Here is an 18,319-nt window from a genome sequence, read left to right as displayed (position 1 = left end):
AAATGATTAATGTGTTTATTTTATATTTTTATTTGCTTAAAATCTAAATAATAAGATCTATAGTTTTTCTTTCTCACAGAACTTCAAGAAATGGTACTAATGGGTATATACTTTGTTACTGCAGCTAGAATTCAATCAATTCAGAAAACTCTGACCATAACTGATAATGGTCCTAAGGAAAATCAATAAGGAATGTGTAAGGATAGCTATTTGACATAGCTCTTTTAGCCGTTTAAAAGAGAAAATAATGAGTGTCCTGATTGAATCCAAAGCTGTACTTTATGCTCTCCTTAAAGGACCTTAGGCCAATTTGTAAGTGAAATGTCTTGCAGACATTAAAATGCCTACCATTTTAATACCGTAGAGTTTTCTTTTTAGTGTCACTGAATAAAACTACTGGTTTTGATATATGTCTAATATAGCTTTTGGTAGAGGTGATTCAAAGCTTTATATTTTGATCATCAAATTATTTTGTGTTTAGAGAAACAGTGTTTATTTTTTTAGGAGTATGTCTGCACAGTTCAGAAATAAAACTAATCTCCCTCTCCTTGGAAAGGATAAAATCTTGTTTTCATCAGAAACTCTGTTGTAATGTATGTAGTAACCTGACAATCATCTTGACTATAATAATCTGCTGGGCATTAGTTGAGAGAGCTTTGTTTCTCTATACATGGTTTTAACAACGATATTTAAATTACAATCAATCTACTGCTTTCCACTCATCTCTTCTTGCAGCCTGAAATCACTCATTCTCTTCCTAAATGTAATTTCTGTGCCATTGTGAGAATTTTGTGAATGCGGGTCTACTGGCCTTAAGCTTTCCACAGATTCTACAACAACACTAACAGATGGCAAATTGTCCTGTAATGATGTTGCAGTTTCTAATAATGCACATTAGTGTGAGTTGATGGTGTAGTCAGAGAAATATTGTCAAAAATTATTTATTTGAACATTCAGAGAAAGAGTGCAATGTGTAGCAAACCTATGGCTACAGCATGATGCTTTCTGTGAAGAATTTCTTGATTATATAGGACTTTTACTACTAAAAGGACTCCCTTGCAGATACTGAATTTCTTATGAATAATTGCTAAAAGGCTTCCCTTTCTGATACTGCAGCTCTTATGAACAATTTGAGTCAAATTTTGCAGATTAGAAAATTGAAATACAGGCAAATATGGGCATTCCTTTAACGGCATATATCAAACTAATGATAGAAGTGGGAATAGTACCCAAAGCGGTAGCTGAAAAACACTGTACTTTAAAAACTGGTAAATTGGGTCTTTATGTGTCCACATTTGGTAACTGTATCTGTCTCACAGGTTCAGACAAACCTATATCTCATAGAAGATTTATTTTGTTTAAATTAGATTGTAGGATTTGGAAGCAGAAACTAGATTTCTGTTTTTCTTGAATGGGATCTAAAAATGTAATGCTGCTCATATATTGAACTGCCAGATGCTATCACATTACATGGAGTAATAATATTTTAATGCTGAAAATTGAAATGAATACTCCATGCACTTTTCAATATTCCATGCTCATGGCACACAAGTCCACCTTAATGAGAGAAGGGAAAAGTGGGTAGTGTTGGCCTACAAATTATTTTACCTTCTGTAGAATTCTTGTATACTATAGCGTAAGAGGCAGGAGGACCTCAGTGCCACACAGAAGGTACTGACAGGGTTGTCACTACCTGTCTATCAAACCAACATATTAAAAAATGCTTGAAGATACAAATTCAAGATGGAGATAATTTAGTTTTGTGTGTGTTGTCTAGAAACTCCCTTAGTTTATAAGACTTACTTAGGTCTGCCTTTGTTTTCTTCTCCCTTCAAGAACAGCAATAAGAAGCACTTAAAAATAAAAGCCAGAAGACAAGAAGTGTGGTTCTGTGATCATGTTACTAGTATAAATCTTCAGAGAACTACAATAGCTAAAAGGGATTGGGTTTTGTCTGTCTCTGATACAGAGCCTTTCTATTTTGGTTTCTTGATTTGGAAATTAAAATAGTTGAAATTGTGTTTTTAAAATAAAGTGTGGAAAAAGAACTCAAAGTCTTTGACACATTGTAACAGTAGATAAAAATACCAGTTGAAAAATACTTTCATCTGGCTGTCAAGATTCACCTTTGAATGAGTGAAATAGCGAAGTAGTGGTCCAACTGTTCTCCCCTTGTGTAGCCAATTTGAAAACGTCTTTGCTTTTGTTTTAAACTAGCTTTGCAATATTACTAAATGTGTACGATATAAAGTCATGGTCTTGTTGCAGTTGACAGTGCAATGAAAGCAGTGTCCTTACCCTGCAGAGTCTCCATGAGTGCATCAAACAGTTGCAGGGAGGGAAGAAAAATATAACAATGAAACAATTAATAATTAACGTATTTGAAGGTATTTCACTTATTTTTGGCTTTTTGGACAGATTGAGTCCTGCTGTTCAGCAAAGATGTGCTTCAGATTTTTTTTGGATAAACTGTTGCTGTTTTGCAGTCCTCAGCCAATCCAGAAAAGCAAATTCCAAAATGTCACATTTATTTCTTAAACCAGACTATTAGAATATTCCCAGATAAATCTGATGTAACTAATTTTAATTGTTGATGTTATGTTAACCCATGGTAACCCCACATGTAGCATTGAAATATCCTTGCTTTCCAGAGCATGAGGACTCAAAGTAGTCAGATGTACTTTGGCTTGTACTTACATTTGTCTTTGTCATGGTGTCCCTTTGCATGGTCTGTCAAGTCCATTTATGTTAGCACAGTCAGTGTTGCATTGTAGATAGTCTTTGACTAAGTCTGAGGTTTTATGGGATTTCTTAACAAGAAAACTTTTGTTGTTGTTTTGAGTAATTTCATAAGAAAAAAAAACAACCAACCAACTAAAAACTAAACCACAAACCACACTTTATTACAAATTCAACCTTTACTCTTAGTAAGTTGTCATTTAAGAGCTTTACTGCTGCAAGTTCATACTGGAGGAACTACAAGTCATACTCTGAGAGCTGTTGAAGTGTTTAAAGCAGGAAACTTTACACAACTTACACTTTTTAACCACAAGATTGAGGAATTTTTCTGTTTATTAAATAAATTGTTGAAGCACAAAAAACTAGTTCTAGGATAATTAGTATCAGTTTGTTTTTCTGGGGTTTTTGTAGTTACTGCCTATATGACTGCTTTTCAAGACAGCATTAAAATGGTATCCGAGTAAAATCTGTTTCTTGGCTAACTCTTATACTCCTGTTCTTCTTCTGTTCTCTGTAAAGATGAATTTATTGTTGTAAAGGCTGTCTCTAATAAACTACATTCAGTGTTGATTTGCAGTTGTTCTGTCAACAAAAGAGGAATTTGAATAATGCTTTTTATGTTAAATGTGCATCACACAACAGGATTCTAGACCTTGTACACAACACGCAGGTGTAGATTGCACACTTGTTCTGTAGTGTCACTCCCTTGAGAATCCAGAAAGTAGTTTCTGTTTATGAGGCCATTTGTTCTCAGTCCAATTCTTGCATAGTCAGTTGACCGAGTTTACAAATTCTAGCTTAGTTTTCTGATTTTGGTTTGGGTTTTTTTTTTTTTTTTTGAGAAGAAGAGAGATTTGAAGTAGGATTTGTGTTTTTAAAACAAGACATTCTGGTCAAAAGCTGATCCAAAAGTCATCACTACTGCCAACAAGATAATCTTGAAGATGGATTTTTCTTTTATTTTGTTATTTTTAGCAAGTAGCCCAATTGGTCTTTGTAGAAGTACATATAAGGAGCAGATATTTTTATTCCTCGGAGGTAGAAGGTACTCAATATAGTTTCTTGGTTTTTTGTTTGTTTGTTTGTTCTTTCATTGCTACTTCAGGAGTTACAAGGTATTGGTGGACAGAGCATAACTAATTGTCCTCTTTTACAACTCATAATACCTAATCATGGTTTTCATAATTTGAGAACTCCTTTACTTTCCACTGATTCTCAGGTTTATTCCCTTGGAACCTGAGGCACTACATATGAATCTCATGTCTTTCCACCTGTCAGGCCACATTCCAGAAACTAGAGAAGAAAATCTGTTCAATATACAGGGCAAAAAACAAGAGAATTAAAAAAAACCAACCTGTGATTTCAGAGCACAGTCAACTAACCATTGTTAAACTTCTAAAGGGAAATATTTTGTGGTTATTTTTTATTTATTGCTATCCTTGTTAAACTTTTTTAATTGTACTTTTATTTGGGTTTACAGGTAGGAATGAGTTAGCAAGGACCTTAGAAACATATAAATTGATCTTATTGTAGAAATGGAGAATGGTCAGTGGGTTATGGAAGTCATTGCTCCTTACTGATGGTGGTTTATTCTTTTTCTTTATGAGGCCTAAAAGACTTGTTCACTTTATGAACCCATAATAAAATTAGTTTAGATAAGAACAATCAGAGATGGTAGGAACAGTTTCATCATCTATTTGGAACATCTGGTGTATAACTTAGGTCTGATATAGACAAGATTGAATCCAACTAAGGTGTTGTTTTTAATCTTCCCACATATATGGGAATGAATAGGCAAAAATGTAATTATACTTACGCTTAAATATTTATGTATTCTGAAAATAGTCTCCTTTTAAAATAAATATATTAAAATATCCTATGTTTAAGGTATGACATTTTAAAATATGAGTTTTATGATCTTTTGTAGTTAATCTTATACGGTTTTGGACATAGTACAGTAGACAGTGTTTACTTGTTACACTAGCACTTGTGAAGATGTTCAAAGCAGCTTTGCTGTTGGGCAGTCTGTGTGGTCAGAATTTATTTGCTAGTGTTTTATGGATTTATTTTTTTTTCATGAGACATTAAAAGTATCTTACTAACACAGAATGCTCATGAAAATGAGGAAATTGTAAATGTATACAGTGTTACAATATGGTGTGAGTAACCTTAATATATTTGTGTTTATTTCCACCAAGGATTTTGTGACTACAATTACTCGTTTACTTGAAAGTCCTTCAACTTTTATTCGAGCAAAAGCCTTTCTGGTCCTGCTACAAGTTTTAATCAATAACAGGGAGATGTTGCTACTCAGTTGTCAAACAAGGTAAAGTGACAAACGAAGATGATTAAAGATATAATATTTAAAGTTGTACCTGAAATACTTTAAAATATGTGGTACTTTTGAGCCAACGTTTTAGAAGACAACTGTTTTCTGTGTAATATGAATGCTTTCATTCATGAGAATATAAAGAAAAGAGTGTTCTCTTTTGTCTGGGGTCATCAGGTGACAATAACTCAAAAGTGGAAACCACTGTGTTACAGGGACAGTCTGTTTTTTAAAGTAACTTGTGGTCACACTGAGCATTAGCAAGGAACAGATTTTGCTTTGGGTACAGCAAAACAAATACTGCAATAGCGAGTTGTTATGGTGTGAAAAGCAAAATAAAAGGTTCTGTCACGTACCTTCCTCATCTTGGGGTCTGGTATAATCCATAGTGTTTCCAGTATAGGCACATTCAAGGTAAAATAATATTTCTTGGCTCAATGTGTTGTGGGAGTGATTTATATAATGACCAGTAAATTCCTGTGACTTTTACATGAAATGTTTCATTTTTCTGTGTTTTACAATATTTTGCAAGAAATTTGTCACAGTGGACTTGTTATTTGGAATTTTGTGTCTTCTGATGGCACAAAAACATTCCTTCCTCTATTAGAGAGGAGCAAATTAGAATGTGTTAGAATATGAATTGTCACCTGTTTTGAGGTGATTGGAGAAGTAAGATGAAAGAAGTTTTAGTTGGGATCTATATCTTCAACTGTTCAGTATGAAGAACAGCAAAATGAAGTGTAAACGTCATTTTTACAGTATTGAAATAAACCAGGTTTGGAACCAAGAGTAAAAAAGAATGAGGGGTGTGGGTAACTGTAAATCTAGCTACATTTACAACAAATACAACTTTGTATCTTATACTGATGTTTGAGAAGAATTAGGATGTATGCATTGGAGCTAGAGGGCTGGATTGGAGGGAACCAGTGACTCATAACATGAAGCCATTGTGAGAGGACGTCTTGTGGGTGCTATCATTATATATTCCTCCACTCACATACAAACCTGTAGGTATCCCAATATTTTTAGAATCACAGAGAATAAGTACTGAATCCAAGTTTCTTTTGTGTGTATCTTTTTGTACTTCCAGAAATGTTTTATCAGATTGCGTGCTCTGGTTAGTGTAAAATGCCTCTAACGATTTGTAAGTAACATTTTGAATGGTTACATTTTTAATAACTCTTGCTATTCATATGCTTATTCAGCACATAGTACTTTGTTCTGTATTTGGAGAAATGTCTGACAGAAATCCTGCATGGATAGTTACTCTTTGTTTATTTATACCTAAGATACTATGTGAAAGAGAAGAAATGTAATAATTTTTATCAACAATTTTACTTTATTTATAATGTTTTCTGATGGGCACCCTTTCTGAAGTGAATGTGTTGTGAATTTAGGGTGTGATTTTTGGCTTTATCCTGCTGGTTTATTGTAATGCTCTGGACATAGTTGATTAGGGACCAATACCTAATGTAACACATTAAGTAAAACAATAGGAAAGCCTTATAGCAGTTTATTGAATTGACAAACTGGTTTTCTTAATTGTTAGGTTGTCTTCCTAATTGTTCTTTAGTGACCAGTATATCTCTTGATGGAATAGCTCATCTAGCCTAAACCCTTTATCTTATATCCAGAAAGTAAGATTGCTACAGAGAGAATAAATGACCCATTAAATGTGTAGACAGCTACTTTCATAATATAATGAATTCCGGAAGAATCCTTTTATGCCCAGTAGAGATACTGGATCTCATTGATTTACACTGTTAAATTCCTGTTGGAGTATTGTAGTTAAATGTCTCCAGTTCTGTGACATAAAAATTACTTCAAAATTAAGACTCATAAATTTGAAATTGCCAGTACAGTAAGCAATAATCAGTTTATATACTCAGGTTCTTTTTATGAAAGTGTTTGATTTGAGAAATATAAAGAGTATGTAGTAAAATGTGCAACTCTTCCAACTGTTTAATGGTTTGTCTTCAGCAGTTGCAGCTAATGTTTGTTACAGGATTTATGTTCCCTTAGATGATAAAATCTGTTTATGATAACGATAATCAATATGAGGCAGTTTTTCTGTGTGCATCACCTAAAGGATGATGCAGATGATAAAACAGTAATAACTGTTTAATGGCAACACTACATATAACTACATCTTCTAGTTAAATGTTGTTCAGTTTGGCATTGAAAAAGGCTTTTGTTTAGTTTAGTAAATGTGCTGGGCTTGAATGGGATAGTGTTAATTTTCTTCACAGTAACTACTGTGAGGCTGTGTTTTGGATTTGTGCTGTAAACAGCCCCCTTCTGAGCATGGGGACTGCCCCAAGGCCAGCACCCCAAAGCTCTGGAGAGCTGTTCTTCCTAGGAGGCAACAAAGCTGTGGCAGGGTCTGGAGCACAAGTTTAATGAGGAGGAGCTGAAGGAACTGAGGTTGTTTAGCCTGGAGGAAAGGAGGCTCAGGAGAGACCTTATTGCTCTCTGCAACTACCTGAAAGGAGGTTGTAGCAAAGGGGATGTCTCTTTTTTAAGTAACGAACCATAGGACAAGAAGAAATTGTCTTAAATTGTGCCAGGAGAGATTGAGATTTGATTTTCAGAAAAATTTCTTCACTGACAATTCAGACAATAAAATCCTGTTCCTACTGGTAAACTTTGTGACGTGTCCTTGCAAGTGGTTTTGGAGCTGAAAAAGCCATGGCATGTGAGGAAAATAGCAGTCTCATCATTATTCCACTCACTGGGAGGGAAGGGCAAGGAAAGGAAAAGGGAGAACGAAAGGGAAGGGGGAGTAGGGGAAGAGGAAGTGTAAAGGCAAGCTTATTTTATCCATGCTGGTCTTACCAAGATGTTTTTCCTTGTGTTTTTCTTCTAGTTTTTGCACAGATACCAGGAAATAAAAGGCAGCAGGAGTAGGCACTATCTAACCCCCTTTTTATTGCCAGCAATAAAGATGCCTCTGGGCTGGGAGCATAAGTACCCCATGTTACAAGTCTTGATTCCTTCAATGCAATCTTAAGACTATTTGCCTGTGTAACCCTAAATTCTCCAAATCTATCTTAGCATATTTCAAAATTATTAAATTAGTTGTTGTGCAGTTATGTAATTTAAGACCTTGACAATGAATGTCACCAATGAAAATTTCCCTAGGACTTTCCAAAGTACTTTGAGATTTTGAGATCTGTGGATAAAAGTATTTATATGTAATAAGAAATGTGATTTCAAAGTGATTTTTTTGTTACGCAACATTGATACAATTCACCTGTTATTCGTTCTTCTACCTGTTCCATGGTAGTTCATTTCCTACCTTTTGTTCTTTCACATTTGGTACAGCTAGTGAAGATATGAGATCTTTAAGGCTCAAGTGGCACTTACGCTATGCAAATGAAGTTTGCTTACACTATGCAAATTAATTTCTTTTGCTAATTGCACTGAGCTTTCTAGTCTCCTTCTTTTCTCCTTGATTTGCAAAGGTGAGCTACCTGTTCTTGAGGGAAGGGATACAACCTGAAGTTTTCTTAAAACTTCTAACTTCATCCTTTTCTGAATTACTAGTAATTTCCGATTAGTCGCACTAAATTGTTCTTTTTGTATCTAAATGGTTTCAGAGAATTTCCTAGGTGAAAAGAGACTGACCTGGAGATTGAAATTCCTTCCAAAAGAATTTATTTAAACCTCTTGTTTTTTACTGTCTGCAGATATGGAAAGACAGGGCAGTATTCCTGACAGACTTTCAGTCTGCAAAAACTTGACTATGCACAACAGCATAATTTCTGAACAAAATCTTTCTCTGTTACCTGTCCCCACCTCCCGTATTTTTAAATTTTCAAATCTTATATGCCCTCAATGGAAAAGCTTTGCTGGAAACCTACAGTCTCACATCTGGCAGAGCCTATTTGCCTTATACATCTAAGACTAATCTAGGAAAATATTGGAGAAAAGAACAGAAAAGCTTGGTGCTCAATCAAATGGGAAAACATGGAAATGGAAGGCAGGAGGGAGCAATTGCTTAAGTCAGTGATGTCAGGAAAAAAACCCCATCAAGCTGGTAACAAATTAAAAAGAAAGAAAAAAAAAGAAGAAGCAGGGATTGACCCTCTTATTAGCAGGGTCTGCCATCCAATGTTACATCTCTGTAAAATAAACAATACAGCTATATGAAACATCCTTTAAATATCTTCATCCTTTTCTGTTACCAAAGGTTGTCTAATAATAATAAATAATAATAAAACTAATAACTAGTCCTTGAATTCATGGGGTAAATGTATTGTGTATGTCCTCAAAGCATGCACAACCTTCATTAGGTTCCTTTAAGAGCTGTCATTCTTTGTGAACTTAGTGGGCTGAAGGCAGAAGCAGGGAGAAGGCTGCTAGTCAGAGACCTCCTAGTTTTAGGTCAGTCAGCTGTTGGCTGCATGCATTCTTTCCTCCCTGCTGAGATGCTGGTAAAGCTGTAGCTGAACTTTATTGATACCTAAAGCTGATTTTAAGCGTGTTGAGGGTAAATGTCAAATGTAAAAATGATAGAAGGGAAAAAAGTTCTTGGAGAGTCCTTGACAGATTGGAGAGTCCACCCTTCTGATCCAGGTCAAGGTTTGTTATGCTTGAGAAATATTTTTTAACGATTGTTCCAAATTGGTGAGTATTCCATGACCTCCTTTTGATAGCTGTACTAATTGTGTGCTATTCCTAACTCGCAAAAATTCTAGTTCTTTTCTTATTGAAATTTCGATTCTGGAGGTTAAACATAGAAAACAGTGCAGTCTCTTTTCCTTTACAGTGAATTCTCTATGTTTTTAGACCATCTTGTCACATCTCTGCTCAATCTACTGAATGACTAAATCTTCTTGTTTCTTCATGTTGGTCATATTTTTAAGTGAACAGTTCTTACTCCTTCAAGTTGTAGACCTCATTCCCCTTCCTATAATTCAGGAATGTTAACTCTAAAATCCTCTGGTTTTTGCTTCATTCTAAACATTCTTTTTAAGAAAACTTGGGTTGTTTTCCTTTTTTAGTGTAAAAGCTTACTGATGACCTATCTTGCAGTATAGATACTTGAAGAAATTTTTTCCAAAATCAGATCTTTGCTTCTTCATAGACAGTGGTTTACTCCTCACCATATTTAACTTATTTATACTAATACCTACGTATTTTTATGTATTGTTGAGTGCAAAACAAACATGCATTAAATTAATTGAATAACTATATTTCTGTAGGCCTAGTGTTGCTCCTTAGAGAGAATACTGAGATTCTTCAGGGAATAAAAGTAACTTATGAATTGTTCTACATAAGACTGAGGAATTTGTCGAAGGAAAATGGAGGCACTAATACTTTCACCTCTACAAATTTTATCTTCACAATTTTCTCAAGACAATGTTTAGTTAAACAGGACAATCGGGGGAAAAAATAGTTGTACATATTTTTAGAAAACGTTTCTGTGAAACATGATTTTGAGATGGGAAGGACAACACAAAGGAGAGAACTCATGAGTTTATGTAAACTTTTATCTTTACTCTCTCAGAATAAATGAATCTACTTTTTATGCTTCCCAAGTGCGATTGACTAACAGAACATTTTTGTAAAAAAAGAACTTCGTCCTCCTCCCAAGCAATAAAACCACTCATGTTGAAATCTATTTGGCCTATTTCAAGTAAAACTTAAATCTAAATGTATTTTCATATATAGAATCAGATAATTGCTAAATCATGGAAATGTTTTCTTAAAGAAAAAATCCATGCAAACTCTGATATTTGCCCTTTTCAAAGTTAAACACTTTTTTGAGTAAAAATTAATTGGTTGTCTGGAAAGGCTTGAATTTTAATTTAAAACAATCAATTTTTTATATGAAAAAATTTAAAGCTTTTAAAAGGAAAATTCTCTTTGAAGTGCAATGTCAGATTTTTATGTAGTTCTTTCCTAACAAACAGATCAAAATTCCTTGTAATTTAATGCCATTTCCAGAGATTGCAAGGAAAATAAAAAATGTCCTTGTGGTCTCTGAGAAGTGCAGCTGAGTTGTGTTTCTTCTGGGCTATTGCAGAGGTGAAGAGTAGTTACTGGATTGGTCTTTTGACTTCTCTATGTCTCTGTGGAACAGATTAGGAAGGATAAGGTTGTCGTATGCAGTAACAGTCATGTGAGACATAATTCTGCAAAATGCATTCTTAAATAGTTTTTATTTCATTGAGTAAATCGGGAAGACATATTCCCTAGTATAAAATTTTGTGTTTGTGAGTCCTGCAGTATTGTTATGTACACTTAAGGCAGTATAAATAAGTTATTTTCACAGTCCTATAAAAAAACATTGATTATAAGAAGAGTATTTAAAAAGATAATACTGAAGTACATTCTTAAAATACAGATCATGGATTTCACTCACCAGTGATTGATAGTTCTTTGCACAGGACCCGGAGGGAGTTCGAATGTGAAACAAAGATGTCAATATTATGCCCCTAAAGGGAAGTCTGGCCCTTCTGTCTATTCACATAAGCATTGTAAAATTTTGCCTGAAGCATTCTGTTACAGGTGTATTATTAAAGCCATCTCTTGTAAGTTAGCCACTGTCTAATAAATCAGTTACCATTTCACTGTGAGAAATGTCATTCTGCAGAACAGCATAACCACACAGCACTTGCCAGTTAGAATGTGAGCTCTGAGCTTGTCTTTAGAAATCTCGAACACCAGATTTCTAGAAAAAAGGTGTAAGTCTAGTTTGGACTTTTATCTCTTTCAATATGACCATTCCAACTAGTGCTGACATTTTAATGGGCTGTAGTACGATTTATGTAATATGATTTTTCTGGACTGAAAGATTGATCTCTTGTTACATTGACTTAATTTATTCTTGCTTTTGGAATTCCTATGAGTTAAAAATGAATGCCTTTAGTCTTTTGCTCATATTGCACATTGGTCATGTATTTCAAAAGTAGATTGTAAAATCGGTCTCTCTAAGTTTGTAGAGAGATTCACTCCTTCTATTAGCATCACATATTAATTTAAAGTAGTAGAGTTGCACTTACTTAAAGTAGCTTAAGGATTTCTTCCCTTGTGTTCCCTGACTGAATAATTTGTGGTTTTTTAAAAATTTATATTAAAAGGAAAGTCTAAAATTTAAAAAAAAATACAGAGCCAAAACTAATGTATCATCCTGATTCTAACCACAGATACTAGAAATGTCTGGTTCAGTAGTATTTTTGAAATACAAAGTTAATTTTTGTTATGACAGATAATGTTTTGCACTTGTTTAAATGCAGGCTCGTGATTTATATTGAAAGAGACAGCAGAAAGACCACACCAGGAAAAGAGCTGCAAGGTGGCAGTGAATATCTGTCAAAATGCCTGGATCTTCTCATCTATCACATTGTGAAGGAGTTGCCAGGAATTCTAGGTAAATTCAGTTGGTTAACTGAACAAATCTTACCTTTACTTACTCCCTCAAGAAACAAATATCTCCTTACATACACAAGTGGAAAGACTGAATTGTCTGATTACTTTAAGTTTGCATTCTGTCAGCTTCTTGAAGATTTTTAGTTGTGTCATGATCAGATATTTTGTATTGTAATGCATGATTCCCTATGTTAATGTTTTGTACTCTGTCAGTTCAGTCAGGAATGAGGCCCAAATGTACAAGAAGTTTTATCAATGTTCTAAAGATATTCCAAACATTGTAAAACTTAAGAGCAAATTTGCCCCACAAAACAGAGAGCTGGGAGAGATGCAACAGGGCATATCTCTGAGTACGTGGTAATCACTTACCCTGAAACTTATGTATTGAATATTTGCTCCAGGCAATTTTCCTGGAAATTTTCAACCTAGATACTTCAGTTGTTTTAGAAGTCTGAAACTGATTTACTCATGCATAAGAGAATTTTTTTCATAAAATTATTTTCTGATGAGATGATACCTGATGTATTTTTCATCTTCTCTACATTATCGCTAGGATATTGAAAATGAAGTGGTAGCACTGCAAAGGTTAGCAAACCCAAATGTCATGCTGCTATTTTAAAAGAAACTTTACTTCCTATGCTAATGGAAATTTTTGCCTTGCTGCAAACATCTGATCCCTTTTTTCTAACTAAATATCAGGTTTGCGTATTGGCTGTATTTCAGGATGGAAGTCTCAGACTATAAACGTTTGAGGCAGCAATTCACTCGTACTGTTTGTATATGCTATATGCAACTAATATAGCAGGCCCTGACATTTCCTCAGAATATGAAAATTGAATACATCAAATATATAGTTACTATTATAATACATAATATATCAATTGCTTAGATGTGTTTACTACTGATTTAGAATTTCAGTGCATTGTTGACAACTGATATCAAGCATAATTTTTACACTTTTTTCTTTTCTTTTCCAGACTAGCTCTGTGTGTTGATTGTTTTCCTTAATCTTAAATTATGTATCCATATTTACCCACATTTGTCAGTAGGCTTTTTATTGCTGCGAATATGATGAGGGAACATGTTCTGCTTGAGGTGGTGTGGGCTTCTAAGAAAAATAATCAGATTTGAAAACTGGAACAGTTAAAAGCAGTTTAACTGTTGATTTAAAATTAATCCTAACTGGCTTTTTTAATACGCATTTATATAAACTCCTTACTGATCCCATCTTCTTCCACCAGATGTAGCTATAAACCAAATAGATTAACAAGCTGTAGAAATTGGCCTTAAAGATACATTTAAACAAATGAAATAAATTGTTAATCTTGTGGATAATTTTAGAAGTTTTCAATTGTTATAAATAAGCAATTAATTTTATTATTGCATTTATAATATTTACCTATTTCTAGGAAGTACATATAAATTGCTTAGATCATGCTGAAAGTGAAAGTACCCATATCTATTGATTTATCAACTGTAGAATTGCCTAATATGATGATTATGTAGTCCTTACAACATAGAAAGTAGATTGTTCAGTAAATTGTTACTAACCACAGAGAGTTCTGGTTGAATTACAATATTCTGTGTAATTCAAAACAAAAATGTATTGATGAAAAAATAGTGTTTTGGTTTATATATTGGGAGAGTTTTAGGCAACACTTTTCCTTCAACAGTGAATGAGTCAAGTCTTTAGGGCTAGGTATTTTTACAGCCTACTTTAGTTCCAGACTCTGTCATTTCTGCTTATATTGAAAACTGAACTCCATGGGAGCAGAAGAAAAGCATTGGTATTATTCAACATGATTAAATTCTGACTTATTCTGAAAGGAAGGACCTTTTCTGGTCTGAAAATCATATAAAATACTGAATCTCATCCTTTATCTGTTTAATGTCTATATGATTTCCTATTTACAGTTTTACACAGCTCTCTTTTTAGGGAAAAAATATGATAAGTGTTCTTTCAAGACAGCATTTGGCTTTTAATATTTTCAGGTTATAGGGGCAGAATTTTCCTTCATTGCATATGAGCTGTGACTATTCTCATGCTGCTTCTGTTCTGTATCCCATGCAGAAAAGATCTTGCTTTTCTTAGACAATAGGTATTGTAACACAAATTTAGCATAATGTTCCTTAATGTTTTTTATATGTCTCTTCTGAAGTCTGAAGCATAATTTTTACTATTGCAATTAAAGTTTTGTTCACTTACTGTTGTATCTGAGGATTGTCATGGAGGCAACTCAGTTCTCTCATTGATTGCTGCTACCTCTTTTATGAGAGTTCCTATAGCTTTAGGCCACTTGCATCATGATTAAATTTGTGTATGAGAGTATGTGTGTGCATGACTGGTGGAGGGATCTTTTTTGAGCAGGGGGAAAGGATGTTTTTTTTCTTTTTTCCAGTTGAACTATGATGCAGGGAAAACATACTGCTTCAACATATGTCACCCACTAATCATGGTTCATTCAGTTCTTGGTTAGCTGCAAGTCATGAGAATTTTGCTTTTTATTTTACTGGAAGTAGAACTGCATTAAGAGAATTTCAGTACTACAATTCCATGCATATGTAGTCACCAAAAGCCAGTATAAGTCCACTCTGCTAAGAGGGTAATTTCACCTTTACTTCATCACCCACCTCATATTTCTGTCCTCAACATTTTGCCAGAGGTCACCTTTGCGTGCCTGTCCCTGTAGCCTGAGTAGGAAATTGAGCCAGGTTGAACACTGAGCAAGGGAAGAGAAATGCTGCATCAGCCGGATCTATCATACAGTCACACAAACACTACTTTCAGCAGCAGGGAGAAGACAGGAGTGAACAGAGGCTACTGAAACAGAGATGTTTTATGTGTCATTTTCTGTGGTTTAGTGAAGCGTTTATGTTGGATCAGCCTGAAATGTTGTTTTCTGTAGGTGACATTCTCACTGCCCTAACTAATGTCTCAGGACGTAAACACCCATCAACGGTTCAGGCCAAACAACTGAAGATGTGCCTTCCTATGATGCCTGTAGTGCTCCACCTTGTGACATCTCAGGTAGATTTCCCCTCCTGCCCCCAAATTTGTTAAACAAACTACAAACTCTTGCATATTCTCAAAATGCCGATTGTGATCAGAATGGATAAAATAGAACTTCTGTTAATGCTGTTTCATAGCTGGAATACTCATCAACATACCTACACATTAAAGACGTCTGACTTTTGTGCACTGTAAAAAAACTCTAGTGATAGAAGCAAATACATATTTTGTCTTCGTTTTTTCTTTAACATGTGAAATAGTTGGTTTACTTTTTCTGGTCATAAGATATGCATTTAACGTGGGTTTTTTGTTTGTTTGTTTGTTTTTTTAATTTGGCTAAATTCAAATAGGTGTTTCGTCCCCAGATAGTCACAAAGGAGTTTCTTTTCAACTATGGCACCTTACTTGTGAGTATAACCATCTAAGTTAAATATTTTTTACAATACCTATGCATAAAATTCTGGGAATTGCTTTAATGTAATAAAATTACATTAAATTTCTAAATTGGAGAGAGAACATTTTTCTGAATATATGTTTTAAGCTTTGATTATATTCAAAACTCTATAATCAGAAAATATTTCCTGTGGTAATCTACTAGGTCAAAGGGGAACTCTGTGCATATTTGATAAACTGAGCATTTCCTGTGTGTTTTATTTTAGAGTATCAAACTTTAGCTCTAAATTACATAGAATAGTCTCTCTAGAATTTCATGCTAGAATTCTGTGAGTAGAAATGAAAGAGAAATTTTATAATCTAATCTGTATTTAATGTTTTGTTTCCTTTTGTCACCTTTTTCTTCTTGCCATTACTTTTACACTGTATTTAGTTGATGAAAAGCTGCACAGCTAAAATATCTGTTTCATGTTGAGATCTATAACCTATTTATGACACTAGCCATAAAAAATGAATTTTTAACTGTGCCATAGGATAGTATAGCAGAAATGAAGTACTACAGTTCTAATGTAGTTTCATATGAAAAACAGTTGTTTATGTTGAATGAGGTAAAAAGAATATTCTAAAACTGTGTTTTCAGAATTAAGCAAATACTTTTAAGTGCATGAGTTCATAAATGACAACTAGAGATTTACCTCCACAATAGCATGAAGAAATACTTTACTACAAACAATTAGATTCAAGTTATATGTTCAGATTCCCTTCTCTTTCTCTTTTGAGTCATGATTTAAAAAAAAATGTGAGTTTAATTTAGCTCTACTAAAATATTTGTATAAAAATTGTCATTAAAATGATGAAAAAAAAATTGAAACTGTAGATGTTGAATTACAAAGCCCTTTATCCCTTTGAAGCATTTGTAACTAAGTAGTAGACTTATTAATAGTTTTCAATCAACCTTCTTGAAGGTGAAATTCTTCTGTCAACAATTTAGGTACAACAGACCGGTTATAATGTAAGTTTTCTTTTGATGTTCCTCCAGCTTGTTTGAAGGACTGAGTGAGGAAGTCAGGCTAGTTGTACTAGCACTGCTTTCCTCTCAAACCAAAGAACAGCAGATTACTCAATATTTCCTGCATCTTGTCCTGTCTCCATTGAAAAAGGCAATTCAGGAACTTACATCCACTACTTAATTTACACATGAAAAAAAGAGGGAAAGTAGTATATCTGAAAAATTAGTATCACATTTTAATCCATTTTATGTAACTGTGTAACTGTGTTATTATATGACTAATATAATTGCATCTGAAAGAGTAACTATCCATTCTGTCAAACAACTCTGGAATTTTGTGTTTAGCAACATTCCCACTGACATCTATGAAGGGACATTTGATCATCAGCTTGTACTTTTTCAAACTACTGTGCTGTAATTGAGGCCTCTAAGACTTTTTAGCAAATCACTCTTTCAGTTTTTGTTTTGTTCTTTTTTTTTTCCCCTCATTTATTCAACAGTCTTACTCTTAACAATAAGAAATTATGAGGAGTGGAAAGATGTTTGGTATCTGGAAGGAAAAGTTATTTTCCTGTAATGGTTGTTCATTGCAAATTTTTTTCTCCTTGCTGCTTTGAAGTTACTTCTATCATCACTGTAATTTTCAGTAGTATTGAGCAAAGAAATTGAGAGAGAGTCGGGACAGTCCTTTCATGTTTTCTGCTGTGAATATAAATACATGGAGGACACACTGTGCCCTAAAGGCACAGCTAATAGCAGGCTCCTACTGGTGTGCACAGGGCACAGAATCACCTTTAGTGAAACACACATACACCATTTCTCTCCATTGCTTAAGAAACCCCAGATAGCTGCATTTTTCTTAAATAAATGCATCTTTTTCTTGTGTTTCTAATACAAAGTTAAGGAAATAAGCATTAGTAGCTTAGAACAAATGTTGCACCAGCTACTTTGATTTTTCCAAATTAGTTTTGAGACTATGGTGGTGTGAAACTGTCTTAAAATGAACAAACAAAATAATTTGCCCTCTTCCAAAATTACTTAATTAGATAAAACCTAGTCATTTTTTTTGAATGATCAGGAAGATAACTTTTTTCTTATAGAAGCAGTTGCTTTTAATGACTACCTCTGAGATACTTTTAACAATGAAATATATAATTAGTTTCTAACTCTATTTTTAATTAGAGAAAAATCCTTCAGATGTTTCTTACTTACTGTGAAAAAAGATAACCCATGTAGATACTTCTGCCAATTTAATATGCAATCACGAAATTTTAAATGGTAGCAAAATATAAAACAAGCACCATTTTCTTAAATGCTGTATTAGTAAAAAAGAGCATTCTACAAATTCTGCAGAGAATTTTCCTTCCTTAGCAAATGTTATTAACATGACTTTTGCATCCCCATGAAATAAACAGCTATGCATAGAAATGAAAGCAAAATAATAGTGAGTCTAATTGTAAAA

General features: G+C 33.9%; 1 protein-coding gene across 6 annotated transcripts in view; it reads left to right on the top strand.

Annotated features, from left to right (window-relative positions):
- ULK4 (unc-51 like kinase 4) overlaps positions 1 to 18,319 on the top strand; it is a 217,193-nt gene that overhangs the window by 58,601 nt on the left and 140,273 nt on the right. For all 6 annotated transcript variants that reach the window (XR_007627722.1, XM_050306783.1, XM_050306762.1 and 3 more), the window contains exons 22-25: positions 4,938 to 5,065; positions 12,313 to 12,446; positions 15,352 to 15,473; positions 15,806 to 15,862. Coding sequence is in view for 5 of the 6 variants with exons in the window: in XM_050306783.1 (XP_050162740.1) it covers positions 4,938 to 5,065; positions 12,313 to 12,446; positions 15,352 to 15,473; positions 15,806 to 15,862 (441 nt within the window). In the remaining variant the exon portion in view is untranslated. The remainder of the gene's footprint in view (positions 1 to 4,937; positions 5,066 to 12,312; positions 12,447 to 15,351; positions 15,474 to 15,805; positions 15,863 to 18,319) is intronic.

This window comes from Myiozetetes cayanensis, unplaced genomic scaffold, assembly GCF_022539395.1.
Source record: "Myiozetetes cayanensis isolate MyiCay16 unplaced genomic scaffold, myiCay2020 scf1, whole genome shotgun sequence".
Lineage (NCBI taxonomy): Eukaryota > Metazoa > Chordata > Aves > Passeriformes > Tyrannidae > Myiozetetes > Myiozetetes cayanensis.
The sequence above is the reverse complement of the archived record's forward strand: the minus strand, read 5'-3'. Positions and strand labels throughout refer to the sequence as shown.